Source organism: Lissotriton vulgaris, chromosome 7 (genome assembly GCF_964263255.1).
Source record: "Lissotriton vulgaris chromosome 7, aLisVul1.2, whole genome shotgun sequence".
Classification (NCBI taxonomy): Eukaryota; Metazoa; Chordata; class Amphibia; order Caudata; family Salamandridae; genus Lissotriton; species Lissotriton vulgaris.
Genome location: NC_141695.1, coordinates 1303841108 through 1303866856, shown reverse-complemented (window position 1 = coordinate 1303866856; position 25749 = coordinate 1303841108). Strand labels below are relative to the sequence as shown.

Here is a 25749-nt window from a genome sequence, read left to right as displayed (position 1 = left end):
TTATTGTTGATGTATGACTAAGGAAGGAAGAAAAGGCGAATGTAAATAATGAAAGAGGGAGGAGAACTGTATAGAGAGGGTAAAAGGAACAATCAAGGCTGTACAAAGGATGGACTGAAGGAATCAACAAGAAAATATTAGCAAGTGATGAGTATCCCTGGACAATATTTGAGTCATGTTGCTATGGGGAATATCACCAAATCCCTAAAAATGGCACAGATTTATGCAGCTGCATTGTCAGCGACTATTGTCATAAAACAGAGTTGAATACGTACTGCATGCTAAAAAAGTTGTGGAAAATCACGAGTGATCCTATGCATTCGAGAGCCATGTTTTGGGAAAGGGTATAGTATTCTTCTACTTAGCCAGCATCTGTTGTACTGTTTTCCCACCATTCTCACACCAGTGTGACCATTTTCTGTTCTATCTGACCTATTCTTTTAATTTCGTTTTATTTTTTGGACCTGTTGTGCTTTTACATTTCATTATTTTGTACTGTGCTTTTTGTAACCTTCTGAACCGTAGTCTTGGAAAAAACAGGTTCGGATTCCCTTTACACAGTCATGACCCAAGCAACATTTGTAATTGAGAGTGGCATTAGTTTTCTATCATCTGAGCGACCTCCCCCTCATGTTGGCAGCATGTGGGAAGCCCAGCAAGGATTACATCCTAGCATACATTGCTGGAACTCCCAACAATGTTCCTCCATCAAACTCTTGACTATTTGAAGTTTGTATTCCCTAACCCATGTATGGATCTCAAACCACAACCAGTACAGTTCAAAGACTTTAATGTGTGGATTGAGCAACTTGATCCTTGTCAACCATATCTGCAGGAAGACTTGGTGGACGTTATTGTTCTTGTGCTTCCGCACACAATCTCTTCATGTGATAACCTGCATACTGTTTTTCATGTTTTGATTTGAGGTGTCTCTCACAGATGACAAATAGGGGCCAGATATCCCTCTTTTAAGTTTCTGGTCACAGATTTTACAAGTGATTCAGCAAGTATTTAGTTTCTTCCCCCCAAGGGCACGTGAGAAGACCTACTAAACATATTAGTACTTGCTATTTGTAGCCACTTAAGCAGTCTCTCCGAGACCCTGCACTTCTCCTTCTCCTGTGGAGCTAGTCTACGAAGGTCTAATTCTCAGAATCTCCATAATCTTCAATTTTAGAGCAGCAAGTTCCATGACTGCTGTGTCTGGTCTGGATCTCATCAAATAATGTTGCTCTTTTCAATGTGGGGGAAGAATACCTGACCTGGCAGCCAATCAAAATCTAAGATTGCTCTTTGGAATCTAAAATTGTTTGCGGAAGTCAGAAAAAGTCACATGAAATTCATCCCTCTTTGCTAGACACATAAAAAGTTAATTTTAGTGTAAATGACTGCCTTAAATCGCTAAATGGTGCCAGTGAACACATAAAGAGACATTTGTAATGAGGAAAATAGTGTTTTAGTTGTATAGGTACCAGCAAAACAGCAGGACAATATACATGTTGTCACTTAGGAAGAAAAAAAACAATAAAAAGAAAGAAGGACTGTTTAGAATGAGGGCCCAATGAGTGGAAGGATATGAAAGAGTTGGTTCTGGAACTGTAGGAGAAAAGAAAGAGGCAGTTCGAGTCATGGGAGAGAGGGAGTCGGAGGAGAGTGGAGTGACATTGAAGGAAAAGTCATGGAAAAGGAGTGGAGTCAAACAAATGGGAGAGGACCTGAAATGCTGGAAAACTGAGAAGGAAAGAAGATGATGCTGGGGAAGTGGGGCACCGACAACTGGGGGAGTGGTTCCAAATGCCCAGAGTGTAGATGGGCCATAGATGAGTTATGTGACCAGCATTTGACTGGCAACAATGGCCTATCGAGTCCTGATGTAGCATCACAGTAGGAAGTTTGACGAACTATCTTCAGCAGGAAGAGGCACACATTTCCTTAGCTCCAGTCCTCCCTAGGAATCCTGTGCTCAGTCATTTGATTGGGGAGTGGTAGATGAAATGTGGTAAAGGTGAGAATAGACTCACCAGAAACCCTTGACACTAACGGTTTTGGAAAACATTGGGGGAAGAACAGATGGATAATGGTTACACCCTGAGGTTTCAACATTCTATTGAGAAAGAAGTTAAAGAACCCACTTTTGGGAGTAGAAAGGAAGTAGCCACTGTACAGAGTGGGATGGGCACAATAGAATCTTCTATAGCACTAGTGATGGGTGAAATAATGAATGCTAAGACAACACTATCAAACAGAATTAGCACTTGGGTACCTGTCTTTGTTTTCTTTTGAAGCGATTCGATTGGAAATAATGAAATCTTGAGGATCCAAGAATGTTGTCCAAGAATAACAAACTGACAATATTGGACGTTTCTTTTTGGGGCTCAGGGGACTGATGGCCTTGAAGGATGTAAATTGTATTTGCATAAAAAAGGGTGGCATTGAAACTCATACAAGACTTGTTCTTACAGAGTTTGCTGTGAGACAGGCCACCACATGTACCAGATGTCCACTGCCTGTTTTTTAGGCTGTGGACTGGACACAGATAAGATGGCACTGGTTGTCCGTGATATAGTTCTTGAAGCTGCGAACTACCAGCACCACTTTAGATGTCTGAAGTCCGCAGCCATGAAAATATTGAATGGACTATCATTCGCAATTGAAATTTTCCAACACGGTCACTCTCTCAACTGTGGCCTAGGGTTCAAGGTGTGTTTAGCTTGCACTTTTATTTGACTTCCTCTAAGTCAGCCAGAGTCTGCAGAGAGCTCCTCACCCATTAGGCAGCCTTTATGTGTTATATTATTTAGTCCTTAGATGTCTTCAGATGTCCCTGTATCTCCGTTGCTGAACCTTGGTGGATAAAAAAAAGCCGACATTTACAAAGTTTTAACCATTTGAGCCCACTCAGCAGCATTTTCATACCCTTTTTTCTCAAAAACGAGTAAACTAATTTACATTCTCAATAAAGCTCTACCGTTAAGCCACATTTAGTGTAAATCCATAAAGTAAGCTCGGTGTAGTTGCAAGAAAATTTCCTGGGACAACTAAAGAAGGAACGCACATCTTTTTCACGTCTATACATTTTTCGTCTCTACAGAAGACCACACAATCTGGTCTGTTAACTATACTAATTGAATGCCATATTTGGTGAAAGTTTGTACACAAAGTCAAAAGAAAAATGTATTGTCAATGGAAACGGCGACCGTACATAAGTACACAATGGCAGAATGGACAAATTAGAGGGTCTTTTAATTGGAGAATGAGCGGGGCTGTTGTGGGTGGTGTGGGTTGATAAGTTTGGGAAGGGGTGTTATATGGTTGTGTTTTTTAGTGTTAGATAGGGTGGGTTTATTGCTGGTTTTGAGTCTTTTGTATCAGTTGGGAAGCGGTAGTTTAAGATTTATGGGCCTCATTTATGAGAAATGACGCATCGCTGCTTTCTCAGTGCGCACTACTTGTGACATTCCTGATGCGTCATATTTACAGTATGACGCATCATGTCGCAAGGAGTTGCAGATATGTCAGTATTTCCGACGTATCTGTAGGCGCAAAAGTGATGCATTGCTGGAGTGTGTCACAAAAGTGACGCAACTCCAGCAATGCGTCCTTTCACATGGGGCAAGCCCCATGTGAAAGGGCCTGCGTCAGTCTTACGCCTGCTTTGAGGCAGGCGCAAGATTTTGATGCAACGGCGTCCTAAAAGTGAAGCAGTGAAATCTCATAGATTTCACTGCGTCACCTCTATGACCCTTTCTTGCGTCAATACGCCCCCCTTGCATACATTATACCTGTTGCAGGTATAATGTGGCTCAGGGGTTTACAAAGTGACGCATCTACCTAGATGCGTCACTTTGTAAATATGGGGAAACAAGGCGCATTTTTTACGCCACTGGTGCGTCACAAAAAGTGACGCACCAGCGGCCTAAAAGTGACGAACTGCCTCATAATGAGGCCCCATGTTTTTTAGGGGTTACGGAGGTGGAGGCTTCCTTCTGGATGAATATTCTTTATAGAAATAAATATTGCTGTGTAATATATAACTGTTACTTTCTTTATTAGTTTAGTGGTTTGTTTGATCAAGTGGCCTTTAATAGCATACCTAGTACCAGGTAAGGTCTGCCTACCTATCCATAGAAGCCCAAATTTGGCACAACACAAAGAATAAAGAAGTTTCACAATTCTTTCCATAACTCTCTCTACTTGTGCCACGGTGCAACGCGACCTTCTATATGGGCATTTGCTCCACCATCCAGCAATCAGACCTGGAAAACTGATTATAGCCATGTCAACCCCGTCATGACATGTCACAAGTCCCATTCCATTATTAATAGATGTGCGCTGCCCCGCTCTCTGAAATCACCACTAAGTGGTAGTACTCAGAGAATGAATTCTGTAGTCCTCTGCCGCCATCAGAACCCAAACCTCTCCCTTCCTGCTCATCAGAGCAGGAATGATACGAAAAAATAGATACAGCAAAGAATAGTGCAAAGGCATTCTGCCAGGGTCTGTCAAGGAGGCATGGCTGTAAACCAGGGTAGAAGCACCATTGAGGTCCCATGCAGAAGTGAACGTTGTTCAATAAGAGAAGGCAAGTACAATATTTGAAAGTCGAGATAAATATGGTTCGCAAAGTCTAAGAGTAAGGCGCATAAGCTGACGTAAGTACAATTAACCAAAGGACAATCAAATACCTCTCCCAGGCAAGTGGCTGCAGATAACCTCAATGGGTAAACACTCAAACATTTAAAAATGATTGGTGGGATTTAAAAATGATTGTTGAGAGACAGACCTGTTGAAGAAGAAATAGATTGACACTTTCAGTCAAGGTAAACTGGGAGGTCTAAGACGAACTAAAAGATGCTGATGGGCCGTTAACCTAAAGACATTCAAATAACCTTTCCAGAGACACATAGCTGTGTGGGGGATGTTTGGGACAAAATGTTCAGCCAAACTTTGAAAATATCAAGTCTAGCTAAGCCCCTTTTTGTTGTCACTCTAATTATTTAGCATCAAATATTTAATCCAGGTTGTTATTTTCCAAACCAGTGTGACATCTATGCATCTCTTTTTCCATGCAAGCCACACACATATGGATTGTGTTCCTCTCAATCTTCATTGACAGTTAACCAGTGAAATGAAAGTTTAGGCATTGGAGGTACTAGTTCTTTGAGGACATGGCAGTGTCCATTGCAAACTTGTTCATTTCAAGATGTCTTTGCTTATCACCACTCACCAGGCCAAAATTGCTGTGTCTTTCATTATCTGTTTGTGCCTTGCTAACAGAACACAATCGCTCATTTTTGTTTGTTTGCATCTCTTGGCAGTTATGACACAAAGAGTTCTGTTAATTTGTTGTAGCAGATATTCTATTTTTATTTTTTAATTTATTAATCCAATATGCACAGCTAACAGTCAAATTTAGGTACTTCCTCTTAAGAATGATTACACACCACACATTAATGTTTGAGAAATAAGAATCATTTACTTTTGTGTTTGTTTGGTGCTTGATAACTTGTATACATTATATGCTTTGATCATTGCCTTTCCATATTTTAAGTAAACTAACTGTTCTGAGAATGGCAGATGGAACAGCTGCACTGACAACCTACTCTGATGATGTGCATGCCACAGGACATGCTAGATATTTTATTGCAACCATGCCAATTTTTGCCGCTTTTCCCATGCCAATAGATCAATGTGTCATCATCTATTGTGAATATTTTCTGTTAATCCAAGTTCTCATGTCACATCTTGTCTATTGTAACAATTGACATTTGCTGCGCATTGATTCATATATTTGTGTGTTTGATGTAAGTCCTGCAACTTCTATCATCCATCCCACTAAAAAAAAATTTCTAGCAATGCTGCTGGCACTGGTGTGATATAGAGTGGTCACAGTTTTACCAGGGGTGTGCATTGCTATTGTGACATGCTGCTGGAGTCACCATTGTGCTCTTCAGAAATCAGTGAAGGCAAAATATCAGCTCTTCTTTGACCACAAAATTGCAATCTTTCATCTTAATGACCTACAATTTTCTTCATGTTACAGTTCTTAGACAGTTAATGATTGCATCAAGGATCCTATATAGTGGCCCAGATGCACTCTTTGGAGGCCATGATCCCTATAGCCTGTTATTGGTATCCAGATGAAGGACTAAGTTATTGCTCAAACCAGCTGCCTCTTCATTAGCATTGGTAAATGCTTCTTCCGTCTCATTCAAATGGGCCTGTGACAAGCACGCAATGAAATGATTTAATGCACAGTACATTCTTGCTTGCTGACTTTCTATGTCAAACTCTCAAAGATGTAAGCATTTTCGTTGGGTACTCTATTAGTCCTCATTTGTCAAAATTGAGTGCCATGGATTTGGCATTTCCTCACCTTTGTAGCACATAATCAATTATAAGTATGTGCTGCTGAAATGGACGTTATAACATACATAAGGTGGAGTTCTAATCATTTGGAGCCTCTAGCTTGAAGGCGTTTACAAGGACTTTATTACTTTGCAATATGATCCTCAAGTAATTCTAATCTTTAAAGAAAAGGAGAATATGGGTGCAAATCCTTTGATAGGTGAGCAGCACGTTGAGGACTACTCCTATTTTGAGGACATCCCACACAAGCAGGTTGATGGAATGGGTAAGGCACTCTTCATTGTCCACAGAGTCTCCCAAGGATCACTATAGCTACAATTAAATTCAAACAATACAAAGAAAAAAGTACACTGCACTCCAGGCTTGTATCACAGATCATCATATCACCTTACCTGAAGAAATTCAGAGAAGGCACTGCTTTCTTAGTGCACGCCACAAAAAGCTATATAACTTCCTAACAGCTAAGAATCGAAACATTGAGGAGTGTATATACACTTCATAAGACAGTTGAAAAAAAAGCTATTTCCAAGATACCTAAATCATTCAACAACTAAAGTATTGAACCCGGAAAGATAATCGCACCTTCAAATACAATCTACAGATTACTATTCGCAGATATGGGACAATGGACCCAGCACACTAATTTCGGAATCCAGGTAAACTAAAAAGGACTGACCTATGACTAAGCTGAGTATCATATCTGAATGTCCATTCATATATACCGCTTCGTTCCTACACTAACACTAATACTATGATGTTTATCAGTCAGCAAACAACTGTAGCTCAATTCTCTGGTATTCATATAAGATATATCTGCTACAGGGCTTCATCTAGAACTTCAATAGCTGAATCACTTCATGCAACTACATGCTGGCTCCCGTCAAGCACAACCAATGGCAAGAGACTGACCATAGTCCAGCTCTTACACAGAGGAACCCAGGCTGATGAAAGGCCACTGCAAGCACTTGGAATGAACATGCAGAACAAGTTCAGACACCAGTGAAAAATACATCTTTAATTCAGTCCTAAAACACTACCATCAGCAGACAACGGAACACCAAGTGCATTGCTCTTGCAGTTCATTTTGACACCAGCATTATCAGTGCATGTAAATCTTTGCCATCATTAAAAAGATCTCTGTGTCTCCTGCTGCCTCCAGCAGCATCATCCATTCTCTTCAAATTCTTCTGTAACAAAATCACCTCCATACATATCAACTTTGGCCCTCAACTGGACCCCGTCACAACTTAACTTCCCATCATGGACCAAGAATAAACCCTGATCTTGTGGACACCATTACCACCACTGGAATTACTGCCACCATGAAGATCATCCATTCAGAGGCCCCAAGTGAACTTTGCCCCACCACGCCTTCACCAAAGGACTCGTAACGATCAGTGAAGTACTAAGACCAATCTTCAATGATCCTTGTCTAAAGAGACTCAACCATCCTAATTCTCCTGGACCTCTCTGTAGCATTTGACACAGCCCCACACCCTATCCTCATCAGGCACCTCATGTGATTGTCATCCAATGACCTTCTCTCTGCTGGATCTGCTCCTTAACTGACAGAACCAAGTGTCAGCCTGGCAACTTACTCCTTGAAAGCCCACAAACTCATCTGTGGAGTGCCTCAAGGTTCATTGCTCGGTCCCACCCTCTTCAATGCATAATTGATCCCTGTGGGGGAAACATCCTTTACAAGGCAACCATTATATCCCACTACACTTACAACTCAGTCATTACATCGCAACATCCTTCACAACGCATGTCACTACAACACAGGCATTACAACGCATGACACTACATCACATGACACTACATCGCATGTCATTACAATGCAGGCATTACAACGCATACTATTACAACGCATGCCATTGTAACGCAGAGTACCCCTACACTATCCAAAACGTACCCTACTGTTGCACCCCCTGGAGTTAGAATAGTAATTTTTACCCTTACACTATCTAACACTTACCCTACTATTGCACCGCCTGGAGTTAGAATAGTAATTTTTACCCCTAAACTATCCAATACTTACATTAAATGCAATGTAATGGTATGTGTTGTAAAGGCACAATGCGATGTAGTGGAATGCATTGTAAAGATAGTTTCTAAAAATGCAATGTAGTGTCATGCGATGTATTGGAGTGCTTTGGAAAGGATGTTGTGATGTAAAAACTGCGTTGTAAAGGCATGCGTTGTAAATGTATGCATTGTAACGTCATACATTCCCCAGTTGTCAACATCATCTGTGCACCCCACATCAACATGCTCTTCTATGTCAACAACACGCATTTCATACCCTGCTTCCTGGACAAGACTTTCAACACAAGAAACTATTTAAACACCTGCATGGCTGAAATCGCTAACTGGATGTAAGTCAACAGTCTACTGCACAACACAGACAAGAGAGAAGCAGTGATCTTTGGTAGAAACACCTCATGAAAGGACTTCATCTGGTGGCCAACCTAGCTTGAATCTACACCCACACCCAGCATTCACACTAAGACCCTCAGAATATTCATTAACAGCAAAGTGAACATGACCACATAAGTCAACTTCGTCACTGCATCCTCTTTAAGACCCTGAAGATGCTTAGGAAGAACTTGAAAAAGCTCCCAAATAACACTAGAAAAACAGTCACTCACACCTTAGTCACCTGCAAGTTGGACTACAGGAGCATCCTCTACGTCAGGATCACCAAGAAACTCACTAGAAGACTACACACCCTCCATGTCTTGGCAGCCAGGTTCATCATCAACCTGCAACACAAAACCCACATACCATCACACCTCAGGGAGGCTCTGCTGTCTTCCAATACAAAAATACACTCATTTGAAACTCCTCAAACACATTTAAGGTACTACACAACTTAGGCACCAGGTACCCGAACAGTTGTATCACTAACCTCCCAGACCCCTTCGCTCTGCAGGACTCCTACTCACACACATCCCATGCATAAAGAGAACCATAGCAGTACAGACTTTCTCTAACATCTGTCTTAAAGCATGGGAGGACCTTCATTCCACTTCAGTGTCTCCTCCTCTCTATTTCAATACTGCAAAAAGCTGAAGATCTGGCCTTACAATTAACCAACCTACCAAAGGCAGGACTAGGCACACACTCCTGCTTAGCACCAGCATACCTTTGTGGATAATAGTGCAATTTACTAATCTAAATAACATAACACTTATGACTCAGTTGCGGTGTTGAGGCATACAATTTGAAGTGCAGAGATCTGTGGGAACAGCATGGCAAATGCTAGTTAATGTCCAAAAAGTTATGATTCTGCCGATGTTTACCTGTTGCATTGCATTTCCCAAACCACCAACCTGCTAGGAGCACTCACTATCAATCCATCTAATGACGGACAGTGACATGACGATGTAAGTGGTGTTTGCATGTTCAGTTTTGCACAAAATGATTAATTTGCAAGTCCTATTTTAAGATGGAAATGAATGGTGCTCCTGCCTTTGTGAATTTATTTGCAGTTTTGCTTGTGGATTTGGAACGTTATCAGTCTGTAAGGCGAATTTACTTGAGGCAATGATTTATTGAATTGGCCCCTAAAATGTTATTGGTCCAAAATAATCTGTATGTATGTGCTGGATTTACTTTACAACATGTAGGTACTACAGTCATTAATGTAGCTTAGTATAGTTATTCCCCCAATCCTCCAGTTTCTAAGTACTATAGCAATATATCTGATTAATGAATGTTTTACATTCTTATATGCTATCTTTACCACTTACTTGCCTTCAGGTACCTGTCTCCATTTGCAGTGAGCTGTGTCATCCAGGTTATAGAAAAGCATCTATAGAAGGGAAGCCTAGATGTTGCTTTGATTGTGTCCTATGTTCCGAAGGAAGCATCACCAACCAAACAGGTGGGTAACATTAAGTTGTTTAAATTAGTTAAACAATGAGAATTGCAATACATTTAATGGTGGAAGGCATCAATGCAAAGGGACTGCTCAGACTTTAATTTAATTTCCTTCTCTAATATGCTGAGCAGGAGCCTTACCACTAAATGTGTGATTTGCACTTCTAATGAGTAATGCCTGAGGTCTCTGTGTTGTTTAATTCATCAACCTGGTCAAGGGTAGGGCGTCCCTATATTCTTGATGTCCTGGGAAAGTCATAGCTTGAAATGCAGTGCTCTAGTGTCCCAACAAACTCTTCACAATCAGTTATTTCACATTTATATAGCTGGCATATCCATTTACACAATCGCAAAGTAAACTACGCATCACCATAATATATTTAAAAAAGCAATTCCTTTTTTTTCCTTTTTCTAGTAATTGATTTCTGTTCAAACATGTATCTCATGGCATCAATTACATTATCAATGAAATCAGTTCTTGTAGAACATATTTTCACAGCACTAGTGCTTTGTAGAGACACTATTAATTCAATTTCGACTATAGAGTGACAGCTTTGTTTGTAAATGTGTTTGCACAGATTTAATTCTGCACCATAAAAGTGAGCATTTCTACATTCGGTCTTAGTCACTTTTTTGGACCTCAGATTCTTCAGGCTGGGGAAGGCCACAAGCTATAGTTGTAGAGAGCTTCATAAAGCCCAGTACCTTCTCCACGAGGTCCTGCTTAATTGAATATGTTGCTGTTGAAAAGTTCTGAGTGGGAGTAACTTGAATTGGTGGCTCAGCTGTTTCGTATCTTCATTGCACCTGTTTTGCAGATTGGTCCTGCTTCTCCATAAGTTCTTGAAGGCAAAACGTCCCTAAACCTCAAGTTTCAGGATGTGGGGGGTGGAATATACTTTGACATCAGCTGAGGGTTGGGAGAGCACTTGTGGTCAAAACTCCCTCGAGCAAAGGCTAGAAGCAGAGTCCAGGGTAGGGCCTGTTGGAACTGGTCAGATGAGCAGTTGCAGGAAAGGCCTCTTGTAGCTTGTTCATCTCCCTCTACCGAGAAAGACAGATCAGCATGAGGACCCTTAGAGTCTACACCTTTGTCCTGTGGGCAAGTGGGATAGCAGGTCCAGTATTTTAGGCTCTTCTCAGGTGTCAGACAACAGGTCCAGTCCTATTTTCTTCCTCCACAGGTACAGCAAATGTTCTGAGGAGGATACTGTGTGTGCAGCATTTCCGCCTGGAACCAGCTTGAGTGTGTGTGTGCGGGAGGCGACTCCCAGTTTGGTGCCCACCCTAAAGGTGTGGCCAGGGAAATGAGAAACCCCTCCTCTGTGGTCACTCTAAAACAGTTCTGGGAGCAGCTCATCTCCCATTAGGATTGATGCCTCTCATGCTCAGGGAACAATTAACACCTTCCCAGGTGTAAGCTAACATTTGCATGTGACAGGGTAGAATTCTTTGAAGTTAATCAAGTTTCTGGGCACAGACCAGCTAGCCACCCTGCTAGAGGAACAGACCAACTCCCAGTACCCAAGCCTTTATTCCTCTCTGTGAGCAGTTTTCACACCTCAGAAAGGGGGCTATTCAGCTGCTAGATGACAGTTGGAGTTTGTGCAACTGGACCTACAGGGCCTTAGGCAAGGAAAACGTAACTTTGTAAAAGTCCCCTTTCCTAATATTTTGATAGATGTCTGGCTCCACAGGAGAATGAACTTGTAATAAATATTTCAAAAAGACAGAAAATGAGAACATTCGCTGTTCCCTAGCTAGAGATACAATTTTTACATGTAATGTTGAAGCCCAAAGCTTTCCTATGGAACAGCCACCCTTGCCACAGTGAAAATGGAGGTTGCTGCTTTTTCACTGCAAGGATATGTTTAACTTTAAACATCTACATATCCTTCTTTTAATTTGCCATGCATCCTGCATGTAAGTAGAGCTTACTTAGGAGTGACTTATTTACTATTTAAAAGGAATGTACCCCTGTAAAAAGGGATTATTGTGACAGGTCGAATTTGCTGTTTAAAACTGCACAGCTAGTTTACAAATGGCCTGCAGTCAGGTTTTCAGTGTCACTGAAGTAGATGGCACAATGGGTGCTGCAGTACACATGTGACATTTAACCTACAGGCCATGGTTGCATTTTTGTATCATATACTGGGGACTTCTAGGTAGGTTAAATATGTCAATTTGGGTATTCCGTGTTGAAAGTGGGTGTATAGGCATTTTACCATATGTTGGCAGGGGGAGTTCTACTGCCAGCCAAAAAGGTCAGACAGTAAACTGGGGGTACACTACACAAATGATGGCTGTTTCCAACACTCAGGTGTCCCTTCCCTATAGTAATTATGTTTATAGCGACATCAAAGACAAACTTTCACTTGCAATATGTGTTCTGAAGAGAGGACAGCCTATAGTAAATAAAGTGGTGCTGTGGGCTTCTGAGAAACAAAAAAACTGAAAGGGAGAACATTGTAATTTTTAAAGGCAAATATAAATTCAAGTGCAGCACAGCTACTGATTGGACAGTTGGTTTCCTTACAAATGATTTGGGAATAAAAAGATGAACACTTCTCTCTATTCTTCAGCTCAACTTTCTCTCATTCGTTCGATAACTTTATTTCGGCCACAAAGGACCATAAAATTTCATACATATATACAAAATTTAAGACAATAAATAGGAATATCATTTAAAAGTACATTGTGTATAAAGGAAAACAAATAGATACAATACTGTACATAATAAAACAGAATTAAACTACTTCTCGTTATCGAACTTCATGTTAATTATAAAAAAAAGTACAAGCTCATGGTAAACATTCGGTACAATAATTGATTTCCCGCGTTTGTGCCACATTGCGTTTAAAAAGTGCGATACCGCAAAGACTATTGGGGGATGGGTATCATACTTTAACACCCTAAATGCTTCTCCTAGTGGAGAAGTGTGGCTCAGGGGTTAGAGGCGGCAGACTCGGAAGCTGAGATCGGCCCTGGACCAGGGTTCAATTCCCCTCCTCGACGGGGCTTGGGCTCAATAATTCCACGGACTCGATAATTCTCGCTCCTGTGCCTACTCGACTCACAGGTTCACACTCTGCGACTCTGGGCAATAGCTTGCTTAATCTCCACAACGGCCCCTCGCGGTGGGATGCCTGGCTTTCACCTTGTGGATACCCTGCCGGGGTTATCTAACAGGGGAATACCAGGACGGGTTCCCTAAGCAAGCGCTTAGATGCCTGCGATGTGGGTGATTTGCGCTATATAAATACATGTACATTTACATTTACAAATGCATGCGCACACTGACGAAAACCTAGATTTCTATAAATTGCAATGAGCCAGTGCTTGCGTGGGCCCTGATGCGCTGGACAAATGAAAAGTACGTGAATTTCATCCTCCAGACCAGAGCCTCAGGCAGGGCACTCCCTGCTCGAGACTCTATCCCATTTACTGGTAAGAGCTCTGAGTGGAAGAGTGCTAAGTCTGATTTGCATATACGTGCCACTGCAGGGAATATTAAATATAAGAATTCTTCCCTTTTATAGTCTTCTTTAACCTGGAGGAACTCAGTAGTAAGTATACCCCCCGTGGAGCTCTCATACAGGGAAGCTAGGTTGTAGTTCTTATAGTGGCGTTTCAGGTCCGCTTTGGATATCTCCGGGCAAGCAACTTCCGGAGTTTCCCAGAGATCCTGTAAGCCTAGCCTACAAGTTGTTAACTTTATGTGGGACAGCCACCTAATGCTCTATCACCCAGATTCATCAATGTCCCGATTTGTGAGTCCTTAATAGCGATTATTAAGGAGTTGCTATTAAGGACTTGCAAATCTGGATTCATGTAGAAATCGCAAAATAAATTGCGATTCCTACTGCCTCCTTATTTGCGATTAGCAAATTGCTAATCGCAAATAAGGATTGACTCCCCATTCCTTTCTATGGGCCAAAGTAGGAAGGAATTGGGAGTCAATCCTTATTTGCGATTAGCAATTTGCTAATCGCAAATAAGGATGCGATATCAAGGGTGCCAGGGATGTCCAAAGGACACCCTGTAGCACCCCTGAAATGTCTATGTAGACTGATGTTGCGCACACACATGTCCAAAGGACATGTGTGTTTGTAACATACCACTTAGAAAATGCACTAATGTGCATTTTTCTAAGTTTTCGCTATTTACCACGAAGTCAGACTTCGCGGTAAATAGCGGTAAAAAATAGCGAATTCGCAATTTTTCAAAGGTTCATGAATAGCATTTAAGGAATCTATAATTGAGATTGCTTAAATGCGATCACAATTTGAGAAATCGCAATTTTTTGAGATTTTTCAAATTGCGAGTTCATGACCCATTGATGAATTCCAAATGCCATTTTTGCGGGCGCAAACGGCCGAATTTTGCAATTCGCACCGTTTGCGCTCGCAAAAATGCCTGATAAATCTAGCTGTTACTTCTTAAAGCACCCCAAATTTCAACAAATTCATTTTTATAGCAAGAGAGTTCCGGCACAGACCACAGTCTTTTCAAGTATATTAAAGGACGTAGGGGCATAGCTTCCTCAATAAGGAGTAGCCCTAGGTCCATACGCAGTGGTCCCAGAGGAGTACTTACAGGAAGGCTCAGTATATTCCTAACAAATGCATGCTCCACCCTGGCTAAGTTTTGAGATTTCTCATGCCCCCAAAGCTCAGCCCCATGTAGGGCTTCCGCTCTGGCCTGTACACTATAAATTTGAATTACTGGGGCCACAGGTTTGAATTCAGACACTCTATGCAACCGCTGGATCCCCCCCACCAGCTTAGTTAGCTTGAGTTAGCTTTAGCCAACTGGGGAACCCAATCCAAGTGTTCTCCCAGGGTAATACCCAGGTACTCAAACGTCTTCACTCTTTCCAGTGGGGTTCCACCTAAGAGGGGATTTGGGCGAGTCTGCCTTGGAGGGTTAAAGATCATGAACTTGGTTTTATCCAAGTGGATCTCCAGCCCCCTCAGTTCACAGAAGTTGGCAAAACCATCGAGGATATGTTGGATGCCCGTTAATGTCTTGGACAACAACAGGGTGTCGTCCGTGAACCTGAAAGCAGGCACCCTTCCGGTGACTAGTCTTGGGGCATCAATATTACTTTCTTCAAGAAGATGGTCAACCAAACCATTTATGTAGAGGCAAAAAAGGGTGGAATCCAGTACACAGCCCTGACGTACCCCTTGGTTCACCGGGAAGCGGCCTGACAAGTCCCCCTTTTTCCCACACCTTACCCGGGCGTAGGTGTCAGTATGCAGTGTCATTAAAACATTAAGTAAATACTGTGGTAGGCCCAGTTCTTGTAGTACCCTCCACAGTGTACTTCTAGGTACTAGGTCAAATGCCGACCGCAGGTCAACAAAGATCATGTAGAGGCTGCCACCCTCTACATTCACAGTTTTCCAATAAATGACCTGCAGTATGAACAACTGATCCACTGTTGATGTGCCCTGCCTGAAACCCGCCTGGAAAGGGGATAAGATCTCATTCTCCTCCATCCAGCTCTGTATTCTACCTAAAATGATTCGGCCCATCAGTTTCTGCGTCACATCTGTAACGCTAATCAGCCTATAGTTTGACGGCTTAAGGGGGCATCCTTTCTTATGGATGGGTACTATTTCAGCACCCCGCCAGTGTCCGGAGGGTCCATACCTTTAAGTATACTATTGAAAAGAACACATAGGTACGGAACCCATACTTTCGGCTCGGAGCGATATAAATCTCCCGGTATCTTATCTAAGCCAGGGGCCTTGTTTGGGGCTAACTTCAAAATCGCCTGCTCTACCTCCTTCAATGTAATCTCCCAGGCCCCCTCCAGTCGATACTTGTGGGGGAGGCATAGGCAAGAAGTCTCTGAGTGATCATCGCACAGAGGGGAATACAGAGCCCCAAAGTGTGCTTCCCAGGCTGAAGCGGCTATATTTGGTTCATTGGCCACAGTGCCAGCCCTGTTCCCACAACTGACAATTGTCCAGAAAGTTTTAAAGTCTTTCGAGTTAAGCGCAGTTCTAAGGTTTTCCCAGATTTCTGCCTCCCAGTCTTTTCTCCCCCTCTGGATGGCCTGCTTGTGTGCACGCTGACAGAGCTTTATCCAGGTTCTGTCATTTGACTTGACGGCAAGGAGCAAAGTGCATTATACCAGGGGTTAACTACTTCTGAGTTAGTCTTAGGTCTACCTACTGGGCAAAACACATCAGAGAGACTCTGGATGAGCCCCTGATGGATTTTTTTGGGGCTCATTGCCCATCCCTGGGTTGATATGTCTACCAAACACCTCAAACATATCACTCAGGCTAGGCAAAATCCTTCGGTACACCTCTGCAAGTTTGTCTGGGGAATCTATTATCTGTGACCACTTGACTCCCTTCCTATTGCTAGTTAAGAGGAGCGGAAGACCAGCAGAATTTTGATCAGTGGCTAATTTTGGAATACCCATATTTTCCGGTTTTAACATCATAACCAGGGGGTTATGGTCACTATCTTTTCTGTTGTATATCTTAAAATCCAGGACCATTCCCCAAGTTCTATGATCGACTAATATATAGTCCAAGATGGAATTACGGCCCTGACGGTTGAATGTCATATGCCCAGGTCTATCAGATTTTGTCCTCCCATTACATGCTCTGAGGGAGGACAAAAGTATAAATGAATTCATTTGTAATACTAATGGGGTCCAAGCTCTAACTAACTGGATCTGCGGTTCCGGTATATGCCAAATATAATCCTCGTCCTCTATACCAACTTGGATTGCATCTGTGAGCGGCTCAAACTGGCAGTTAAAATCACCACCCACAATTTGAGTAATAGCCGTTTCAAGAGTTGAAATAAACTGCCTGAGCTGATCAATGGTCCAGACTCCTTCCCACTCGGGGTTGGTCGAGAATATACATTTATAAAAGCTGTTTGCCTATTTTCTGGGAATGTAAGCAAGACACACTGCACGTCTAAAGACCCAGTAGCGATCTGGACAGCCTGGGCCCCGAAATGGATGCCCACCCAAATGCTAAGACCCCCTGATGGTCTCCCGATTCCCTTCTTGGTTGCCGGTGTACTAAAGGTGGAGTACCCCCGCCTTTGTGTATCAACCAGCGCCCAGGTTTCCTGGAAAAGACAAACATCACTTTCCTCCACAAATGCTCCCCATTCTGGGCATAACAATTTGTTTTTAATTCCAGCCACATTCCAGGATAGAATTTTAATTGTATCCTTTGCCTCGCGCTCCTTAATTTCAATTACCCCTGGATCTACAATAGGTCCTGAGGTAGAGAAAACATCGGCACTGTTGACATTGCAGTTTTGGCTGGTCACACCACCCTCAGTCACAGATGCCCATTCCACTGCCACCTGGGACTCGCGACCGCTTTGCCGGCTAAATAGGGAATTCTAGTCTCTGTACACATCCCCTGGTTACCGTTCTTAGGTCCCTTGGCAGCACACTCCGGGTCCTTCCTAGCTATCCCACCCTTGTGTGGACTAGATACTTTATTAGGCCACCTAGAAGACTCAGGGGGGCTATGGTCCATACACCGGGCCTCCTCGTCAACCATAGGGGACTGGGGTGGGTCAGTAAACTGCCGTCAATATATCTGGTCTAGGACACTGAATCTGTTACTCATTGCAAACAGGTCCCAACTGGGGGAATTTTTGTTATAGCCCAACCAGGGAACCTGGATGTCCTGGGTCCTAGATCCTTGGGTAGCGTGGCCATTCCTTAGCTGATGCACTCTTTCCCCTGTAGGAGTTGGATAGAAATAAGTCAGGGGGGATGTTTGAATTTGCGTTCCTGAGTGGCAAGGGCCCCAATTGGAGATGAAGTCCACCACCTTCCTGTCTCTGAAATTGACGACTACGCAGTCTCCCCTGATATCTTTCACTCTTAACCCCACCCATTCAACACTTCGTGCAAAAATAATTTCACTTGATGCATGGGGAGGTAGTGGCCTATTGACATTAAGCCAATGCGTGCATTTATTTTTGAGGTCCCTGTACTCCTCTCTTGTCCCCCGGTCCAGGGCTCGAACCCCCGTCAGAACTATAACATACGGGGTGGACTCGGGGGGAGTTCCAAATATTTCAATTCAGAACCAGATTGATCCGAGCCTCCGCTTCTTGTTGGTATAACTCAAGAATTGGAAGCACCTCCACCCCTCTCACACAAAGACGTTCTACCCCCCCTAGGATTATTTGCACAAATCTCTCTGTCTCTCCGCTGTCCCGATAACAGGATACCTTCTGAGGTCTGGCCGTCTAAATTATTTACTAACAAAACAGGGGGGTTACAAGTGGCATTAACACTCTCAGTGTGCGTTGGTGTGGTGTGAACATTAGCATCCGTAATTTGACCTGCCCCCCCCGTTCCCCTCTAGTTGCTGGTTGCAAACATTCCAAACGTGACAGCCTACTCTCAATGTCATTGAGTCTATTGTGTAAGGGGCGGCAAGTCTCTATGAAAATATTTTCCATTTTCACCTAAAACTCCACTCCATATTCATACGACGAGGTAGCATTAGTACTTGGCGAAATCATAGGCATTTGTTCCAGGCGCTGGTTAGTGTCAGGATCCATAGCTGAACTCTCTGTGGTGATAGGCGCTTGGTCATCTACAGCGTTGTTACATTTCTGTATTTTTGCTTTCCTCTTGTTTAACAGAACATCCCCTTGCTTTCTTTTGGTCACAGCGGCCAGTGGTTGTGGACCCCTCATGGAGCTGGTAACAGATCGCGTTTGTAATTTACCCATTGGCGGTCCAAAAGGGTCAGTCCTGTCTGTCAGCCCCCGGGCAGGTGTAACTAATATAACGTCAGATGGAGCAGGGGATGGAACAATATCCAGCCCTGCTAAGGAATCCGAGGGTCTGGTTTCCACTTGGACCTGATGTAAACCCTCTGTGGCAGCCCCCCTACTGGTGATCGAAGAGAGTCTGGCTGGTTTAGCGATGGTACCTGCGGCAAGTGCCCCAAAGATGACCTTTTGTCGCAATTAGGGTCCAGGGACAGCCTTTTTTCCACAATATCATTTTGATGGGTCAGCATTGATGATGTCCTAATAAGAAATTGGTCCAGCGTCCCTATGAACGACCCGCCTGGAAATGACTTTCTTCCCTTTCCCACATTTACGGTCGCCATCGCTTAGAACAATGCAATACTTGTTACACAAAGATCACAGGGAGAATCCCAGTCTATGGGGCCCCTTACATTTTCTTCGCACTGACCTTGGACGTGGCTGTAAGATGGAGGCGGAAGAGGGGGGCCCCGTCTCGTCCTTGTCCATCCTCAAACGGCCTCAAACGGGCCCGCCCTTGGCCCGGGCTTCGCCAGGCGTGCGTCCGCGGGATGGAAGTGGCGGTCAATCTTAAACCCCCGGTGTTCAGGGGGAGGTGCTGTGTGTGCTCTTGTGCCCCGCATCCCAGTCCTTGGAGGGCACAGCTATTTTTATCACATAAAAGCCTGGTTCTGTGTCCAGATCCCACTGCATGCAGCGAAATGTGTTGAGCACTGGGACCCATGTTGCAACCGCTGGTGACATTCTGACTGTATGCTAAGGCCCTGCACTTGAAACTTGCTGAACATAACTAAAGAACTTATGCAGTGACACAGTGGCATGGTGGCTGATGCAGTCCCTGGTCCACGGCATATTCATTATTGCCATAGACCTGGCTTACTGACCCAGATGTATGGGTTTTGCCATGGAGCTGATTTGAGTATAACTTCGCTTCTAGAGCCTATCATGCAGCATACCCTGTGGTATGTGGGCGGGCATAGGCCCTGTGCCGATGCTCGTTGTCAAAACCACGAGTATTGAGACCTATGGTGTAGTGGGTGACACTGGGGACCCTGCACTAAACCAAGGCTGTATGCAGCAGATAGATGGTGCAGTGGCCTAGCCCCAGGTCAGACATGCCTTGAGACCATAGCCCACTGCGCTAAGCTGTGCATCTTGCTCTGTACCGTACAATATATCAATATGTGTGATATATGGAGGTATGACATTACAACGCAAACTGTTATAACACATACCTTTACAACGCGGGCAATACAGTGCAGCTTCCATTACAAAGCATGCCTTTACAACGAAAGCCATTACAACACATATTTATTTATTTATTAAGGAGATTTATATAGCGCTGGCCAGATCCGAAGGTATAGGAATGCTTTACAACAATCGTAATGAGAGAATCACATAATATGTCAGTGGTATACAAATTGGCTCATGGCGCTTCGGAATCCATTTCAATGAAAAGTACTATTTTAACACTGCCGGGTGCTTACCTCAGGGAAGGTGCTGGTCAGTGAGGGATATGCGTTGTATGGCATTCTATGTAATGGATCACGCGTTGTATCGACCACGTTGTAAAGGCAATGCGTTGTAACGGATGTTTCAGCATTCAGCAAACCTAAAAAGTCTAAAAAAATCACTTAAAATAAATCTTTTTAAAGATACATTTTGGATACTTCTGTTTGTAAGTCATTAATGTGAATTAATAAAAACCTCAGAAATACTTTGCAAAAACTCACTTACAGGAAAGGTATGTTTCCAAGGCAAAGCCTAAACACCCTGAAATTCGCCAGCTAGTGTATGCTAAGCAGACAATAACTCAAACCACCATGCACTGCTCATACCCTCACACATAAATCATTAGTGACATCTTAAATGACATCATCAGTGACAGCACTGATGATATCACATACAACCTGTGATATATATTAGAGTGATGTTATTGTAATGAATAGTGTGGTATGGAAACCCAAATGTCACACATGAAATATGGAAATTATTTCATGAATCACTGCAAATATAGACCACTTCATATTTCATGACTTCTCCATGCTATCTGTGCAGCTTTACCTTGCCCTTTTTAACAAACATTATGTTAAAAAATGTGAAAAAATTTGAATTTTCTATTTCAGATCAGCACCCATTGTAGTCTGTACATTGTCGAAAATAGCATCAACAATCTTTTCCGTCTACAGACAGAATATATTTTTACCTAACCAAAGCATACTTTACTAAACTTCTAGAATAACATCGCAATAAAAACCCCAATCTACTTTGTGGATCTTTACATTTGTCCATTGTTTATTCAGCATACTATTCATGAAGGGTAAACAAATGCTGAGCATTTTAAGACCCATACGTACCTTTTGTTATCCGCACCTTTCAAAAGCAGATTAAAGATGGTCTTCCTTCCGTAGGCAAAATGATTTTTTGATAAAGCAGACATTTTTAAAGATTCCACATTTATAACTGTGTAGATAATTAACTACAGTTAAACAGTGTTGGAACTGGGATTCCTGGTTGGCTGAGTTATGCACTCAGACCAGGCTGAAACCACCATTCTAGTCAGGGTAAGCTAAATACACACTGAATGATAACAGGTGCTCACCCTCTGATAGCTTGGCATAGAGCAGGTAGGTGCGTCTAAAGAGGCAATGTGTAAGGTATTCGTGCAACACACACACACGCACACAGTAACACATTGAATATACCACAAAAAGACAATTCACAGGTTTAGAAAAAGAGATTATTATATTCGAACAACACAAGGCAAAAACAACAAACATCTAATGTATAGAAGTTGAGATTGAATTTTAAAGAAATAAATGCATTAAAACTTTTACAAGCAAGTAGCGCTAAAAAGGTAACATTAAGTCGCACTGGACCGGGGCAAAGTCAAAGTTATTGCCAACCGCAATGGAACGCTGGCTTTCTACAGAAACTAGACAGGTCTGTGAACAAATTACTTTTCCTAGTCACAAACAGCGAGATGTGTCGATGTCGAGGCTTGCAGGTGCAGGATGTACCTATCTTCCCCACGAAGTGAAGGCGATGCATCAGTTCTGAAAACAGGTGTCAGAATTGAGAGGTGCTGAGCAATTCTGCAATGCAGTCAAGAGGATGCATGGATCTCACCAAACTGCAGTGGTGGCGATACTTTGTCTGATGCATCGATCTCTGGAGGCAAATAGCAGGTTCCGAGATGATGCACCCATTTTACTCCTGCCACATGGTTAATGCAGCAGTACTGCTAACCTCAGACAGGAAATGCATTGAAATCCACGTTGCAAGTAGCTGGGCCACTTCCAGAGAGCCATGCACAGGTGCAGGAGTAGAGACTTTGATATTCCTGAGTCTCAAGCAACAGGGGCAATACTACAAGCCCTTGTAGATCGCTTGGAGTGAAGGCAGAGTCCAGTTCCCCATCAGTAGATAAAGAGAGCAGCAGGATAATAAACAGAAAATCAGGCCTTCTAGATCAGCAGTCTAGTTGAAATCTTTAAGCAGCACCGCATTTCCTCTGGCAGAGCTTCATTCACAAATCCAAGAGTGTCTGATTTTGGGTGGTCTGAGACCCAGTACTTATACCCAAAAGTGCCTTTGAAGTGGGGAGGTGACTTCAAAGCAGCTTCCTGAGGTTCACAAGTATCCCTTTTAACCCCGTCCTGGCTGTCAGGATATCTGTGAAGGGTAATCAGTACTTTGTGGAGGGACAGGAAGCTGCCTATTCAAGTGAAGTATTAGCCCCTCCCTTCCAACCTGCCCAGGTAAGGCCATCAGATGCATATTCCGAATACGTATTGAGTGTTCGTGAGGAATCTGATGTGAACTCAAAGTCATGATGAGAAATTGATTTTGAACAAAAATACACTGAAATGAATAACTGAATAAATTTGATAATTCTGGAAAATTGGTTCCTGGCTGAGAATTTATTTCCATTTGTAACCTCAGCAGTGCAATTAAGGGGATCTTCCACAAGTGGACGGCGCAACTTTTTCTAAGCATTTACATATGTCTGGGATCAGAAGACGATACATTATTGCATGCCAACAAACTTACTACAATCTATCAAAACATAAGAAAAGTGGTTATAATTTAACAGAGTGAATTTTCCAAAAGCACCAATTAATCATATTGTAACCATCTAATGTAATATTTTGTGTTTTTACGGCTCAGTGAATGATTGATGATGATTATTATGATGAATCCTGCTTCACCAGTAAGGAGGATTCATCATTACCATTCCAAAGATAGGAAACATGAAAAAGATACTTCTCACTGATCAGGAATTACCAGCTTAAAAGTGTATTAAGGAATTTGAGTGCTAGCCTATGAAAGGGGTAGGTCTCACAGTAGTACGAACCAAATTTGGGTGTTTGTACCTTTCACTTACATGGCACTCTGCCTTTAGGGTTACTTAGGAGTGACATATATGTGATAAAAGGGGGTTTAAGAGTTAGTAAGTAGTTTTAAAGGCCAAGTCGAAGTGAAAGTAAACTGCACTTACAGGCCCTGCAGTGACAGACTTGAAAGAGATTTTGAAAGGCTACTTATGTCACATAATCAGTGCTGTAGGCCGGTTAGTAGTATTTGACAGGGTCTGGCTTTTTGTGATACCACTTTACATGGGACTTACTAGTTGATCAAATGTGCAAATCAGGTATAAGCCAATGTCACCAGGTTTAGAAGAGAAGCACATGCTTTATAGCACTGGTTAGCAGTAATAAAGTGCTAAGATGCATAAGGCCAGCAAAAAGAACAGGAGTCAAAAGGTCAGCGAGAAGGCCACGCAAAAGATGACAGGTCTATCAAACATATAGTTCATTGTTTCACTTACTGTTTTCAATGAATATTTCCTTGTTTGAAAAAAGCACATTTTGAAACTAACTGCCCCAAAATAAATATTTAATTCTAACAGAACATGACATGCATCCTGGGGGCCTTTGGCATTGTGGTTTATGATGTACAGAAAGAGACAATCTGCATTGGATCGCGGCGCAATATTTTCAGTTGTCCAAACATATTCCTTGATTCTTCAGTCTTTCATTGACCGGCTTGCTATTGCCACCATTTTAGCCCTACTCTCCAGATATCTATAATTTATTTGACCTCAGTTGACCCTTAGTTTTAAGGCATTTTTGGAAAAAGTGCTGAACAAATCTTCCCAAAGCCAAACCATATCTCAAGCTGGACTGCATCACTTAACATCATTCAAGTTTCATTATAATCCCTTCATTACTTTTTCCTGCAGCTGCAACAGACATTTCCCTAAAATTATTAATATTCAGCATTTTTAGAATCTTCACTCCCACATACATTTTTCAAAGATGAATACAAAGTCGTAAAGATTCAAAAACACATTAGTGTTGTGCGTACATTTATGTGACTAAAACAACAGGTTTGCGGATGCCAAAAAAGTGAATGTACACAATGGTTAGAAAAATGCTTTTTACTTTCACTAATCATTGTTATATTGTTAACACTAATCTGTGTTTTACATGATTTTTACCTCATCTAAGTTTTCATTATCTTTCCTAGATTCTGCAGACTGCTTGAAGTGTGCCTATGATCACTGGTCCAGTGCATTAAGAGACAAATGTATACCAAAATCTATTAGCTTCCTGTCTTATGAGGAGCCTCTTGGTCTGATATTAGCGTTAATGTCTGTTTTCTTGTTCCTTAACGCTTCCTGTGTCTTTTGTGTCTTTATTTGGTACCGGGACACTCCAGTGGTGAAAGCTAACAATCGTGGCATCAGTTATCTCCTGCTCATCTCACTCATGCTATGCTTCCTCTGTGCAATGAATTTCATTGGCCGCCCCAAGAAACTGACCTGCATGTTGCAGCAAATCATCTTCGGAGTCATCTTCTCCCTTTGTATTTCTTGTGTGCTTGCTAAAACCATCATAGTGGTGATTGTCTTCAGCGCCACAAAACCCAATAGCAATCTCAAGAAGTTCTTAGGTCCAAAGATTGCTTACACCATTGTTCTGGCTTGCACACTAATTCCAGTGACTATTGGGGTTGTTTGGCTGACAAAGTCCCCTTCTTTCCCGGAACATAGCACTAGTCCTGCAATGAGAGAGATATTCCTTGGATGCAACGAGGGCTCTGTTGGATGGTTCTACAGCATGTTGGCCTTCATGGGGCTCTTAGCTTGTGGGAGTTTCTTGATCTCATTTCTAGCCAGGAAGCTCCCTGATACCTTCAATGAGACAAAGTTCATCACATTCAGCATGCTAGTGTTCGTCAGTGTTTGGTTGTCATTCATACCAGCTTATCTGAGCACGAGGGGGAAGTATATGATTGCTGTTGAGGTTTTTGCCATTTTGTCATCTAGCGCTGGACTTCTCTATTGTATATTTGGTCCTAAAGCATTCATAATATTTTGGAGGCCAGATAGGAATACAAGAGACTACTTATCTTCAAAATCAAAGTCAAGTTTGAAAAATAAATACTAATGCTAACCATTCTTCACATGTGCTTTGGTTTCCAATCATTTACTTTACCTACTGGAGAAAGGTGTACATATGTAGCACAAAGGCATGGAATTGCTATACTGTACAACATCTATATTACATCACAAGAACTTTTTGGGAATGTCATTCTAATAGTTCAACAGCAGATGCAATAGGGGTTTGCTTTCAAATAGCAAACTCTAGGATGGTGTGCAATTCAAATAACTACAATTTGTATTATGTATTTATTCATGTT

At 42.4% G+C, this 25749-nt stretch overlaps 1 protein-coding gene across 1 annotated transcript in view; it reads left to right on the top strand.

Moving 5' to 3' along the window:
• LOC147703548 (vomeronasal type-2 receptor 26-like) overlaps positions 1-25496 on the top strand; it is a 30937-nt gene extending 5441 nt beyond the window's left edge. The window contains exons 2-3 of the mRNA XM_086929512.1: positions 10135-10258; positions 24574-25496. Coding sequence (XP_086785638.1) covers positions 10135-10258; positions 24574-25496 — 1047 coding nt within the window. The remainder of the gene's footprint in view (positions 1-10134; positions 10259-24573) is intronic.
• The last annotated feature ends 253 nt before the right edge of the window (positions 25497-25749 follow it).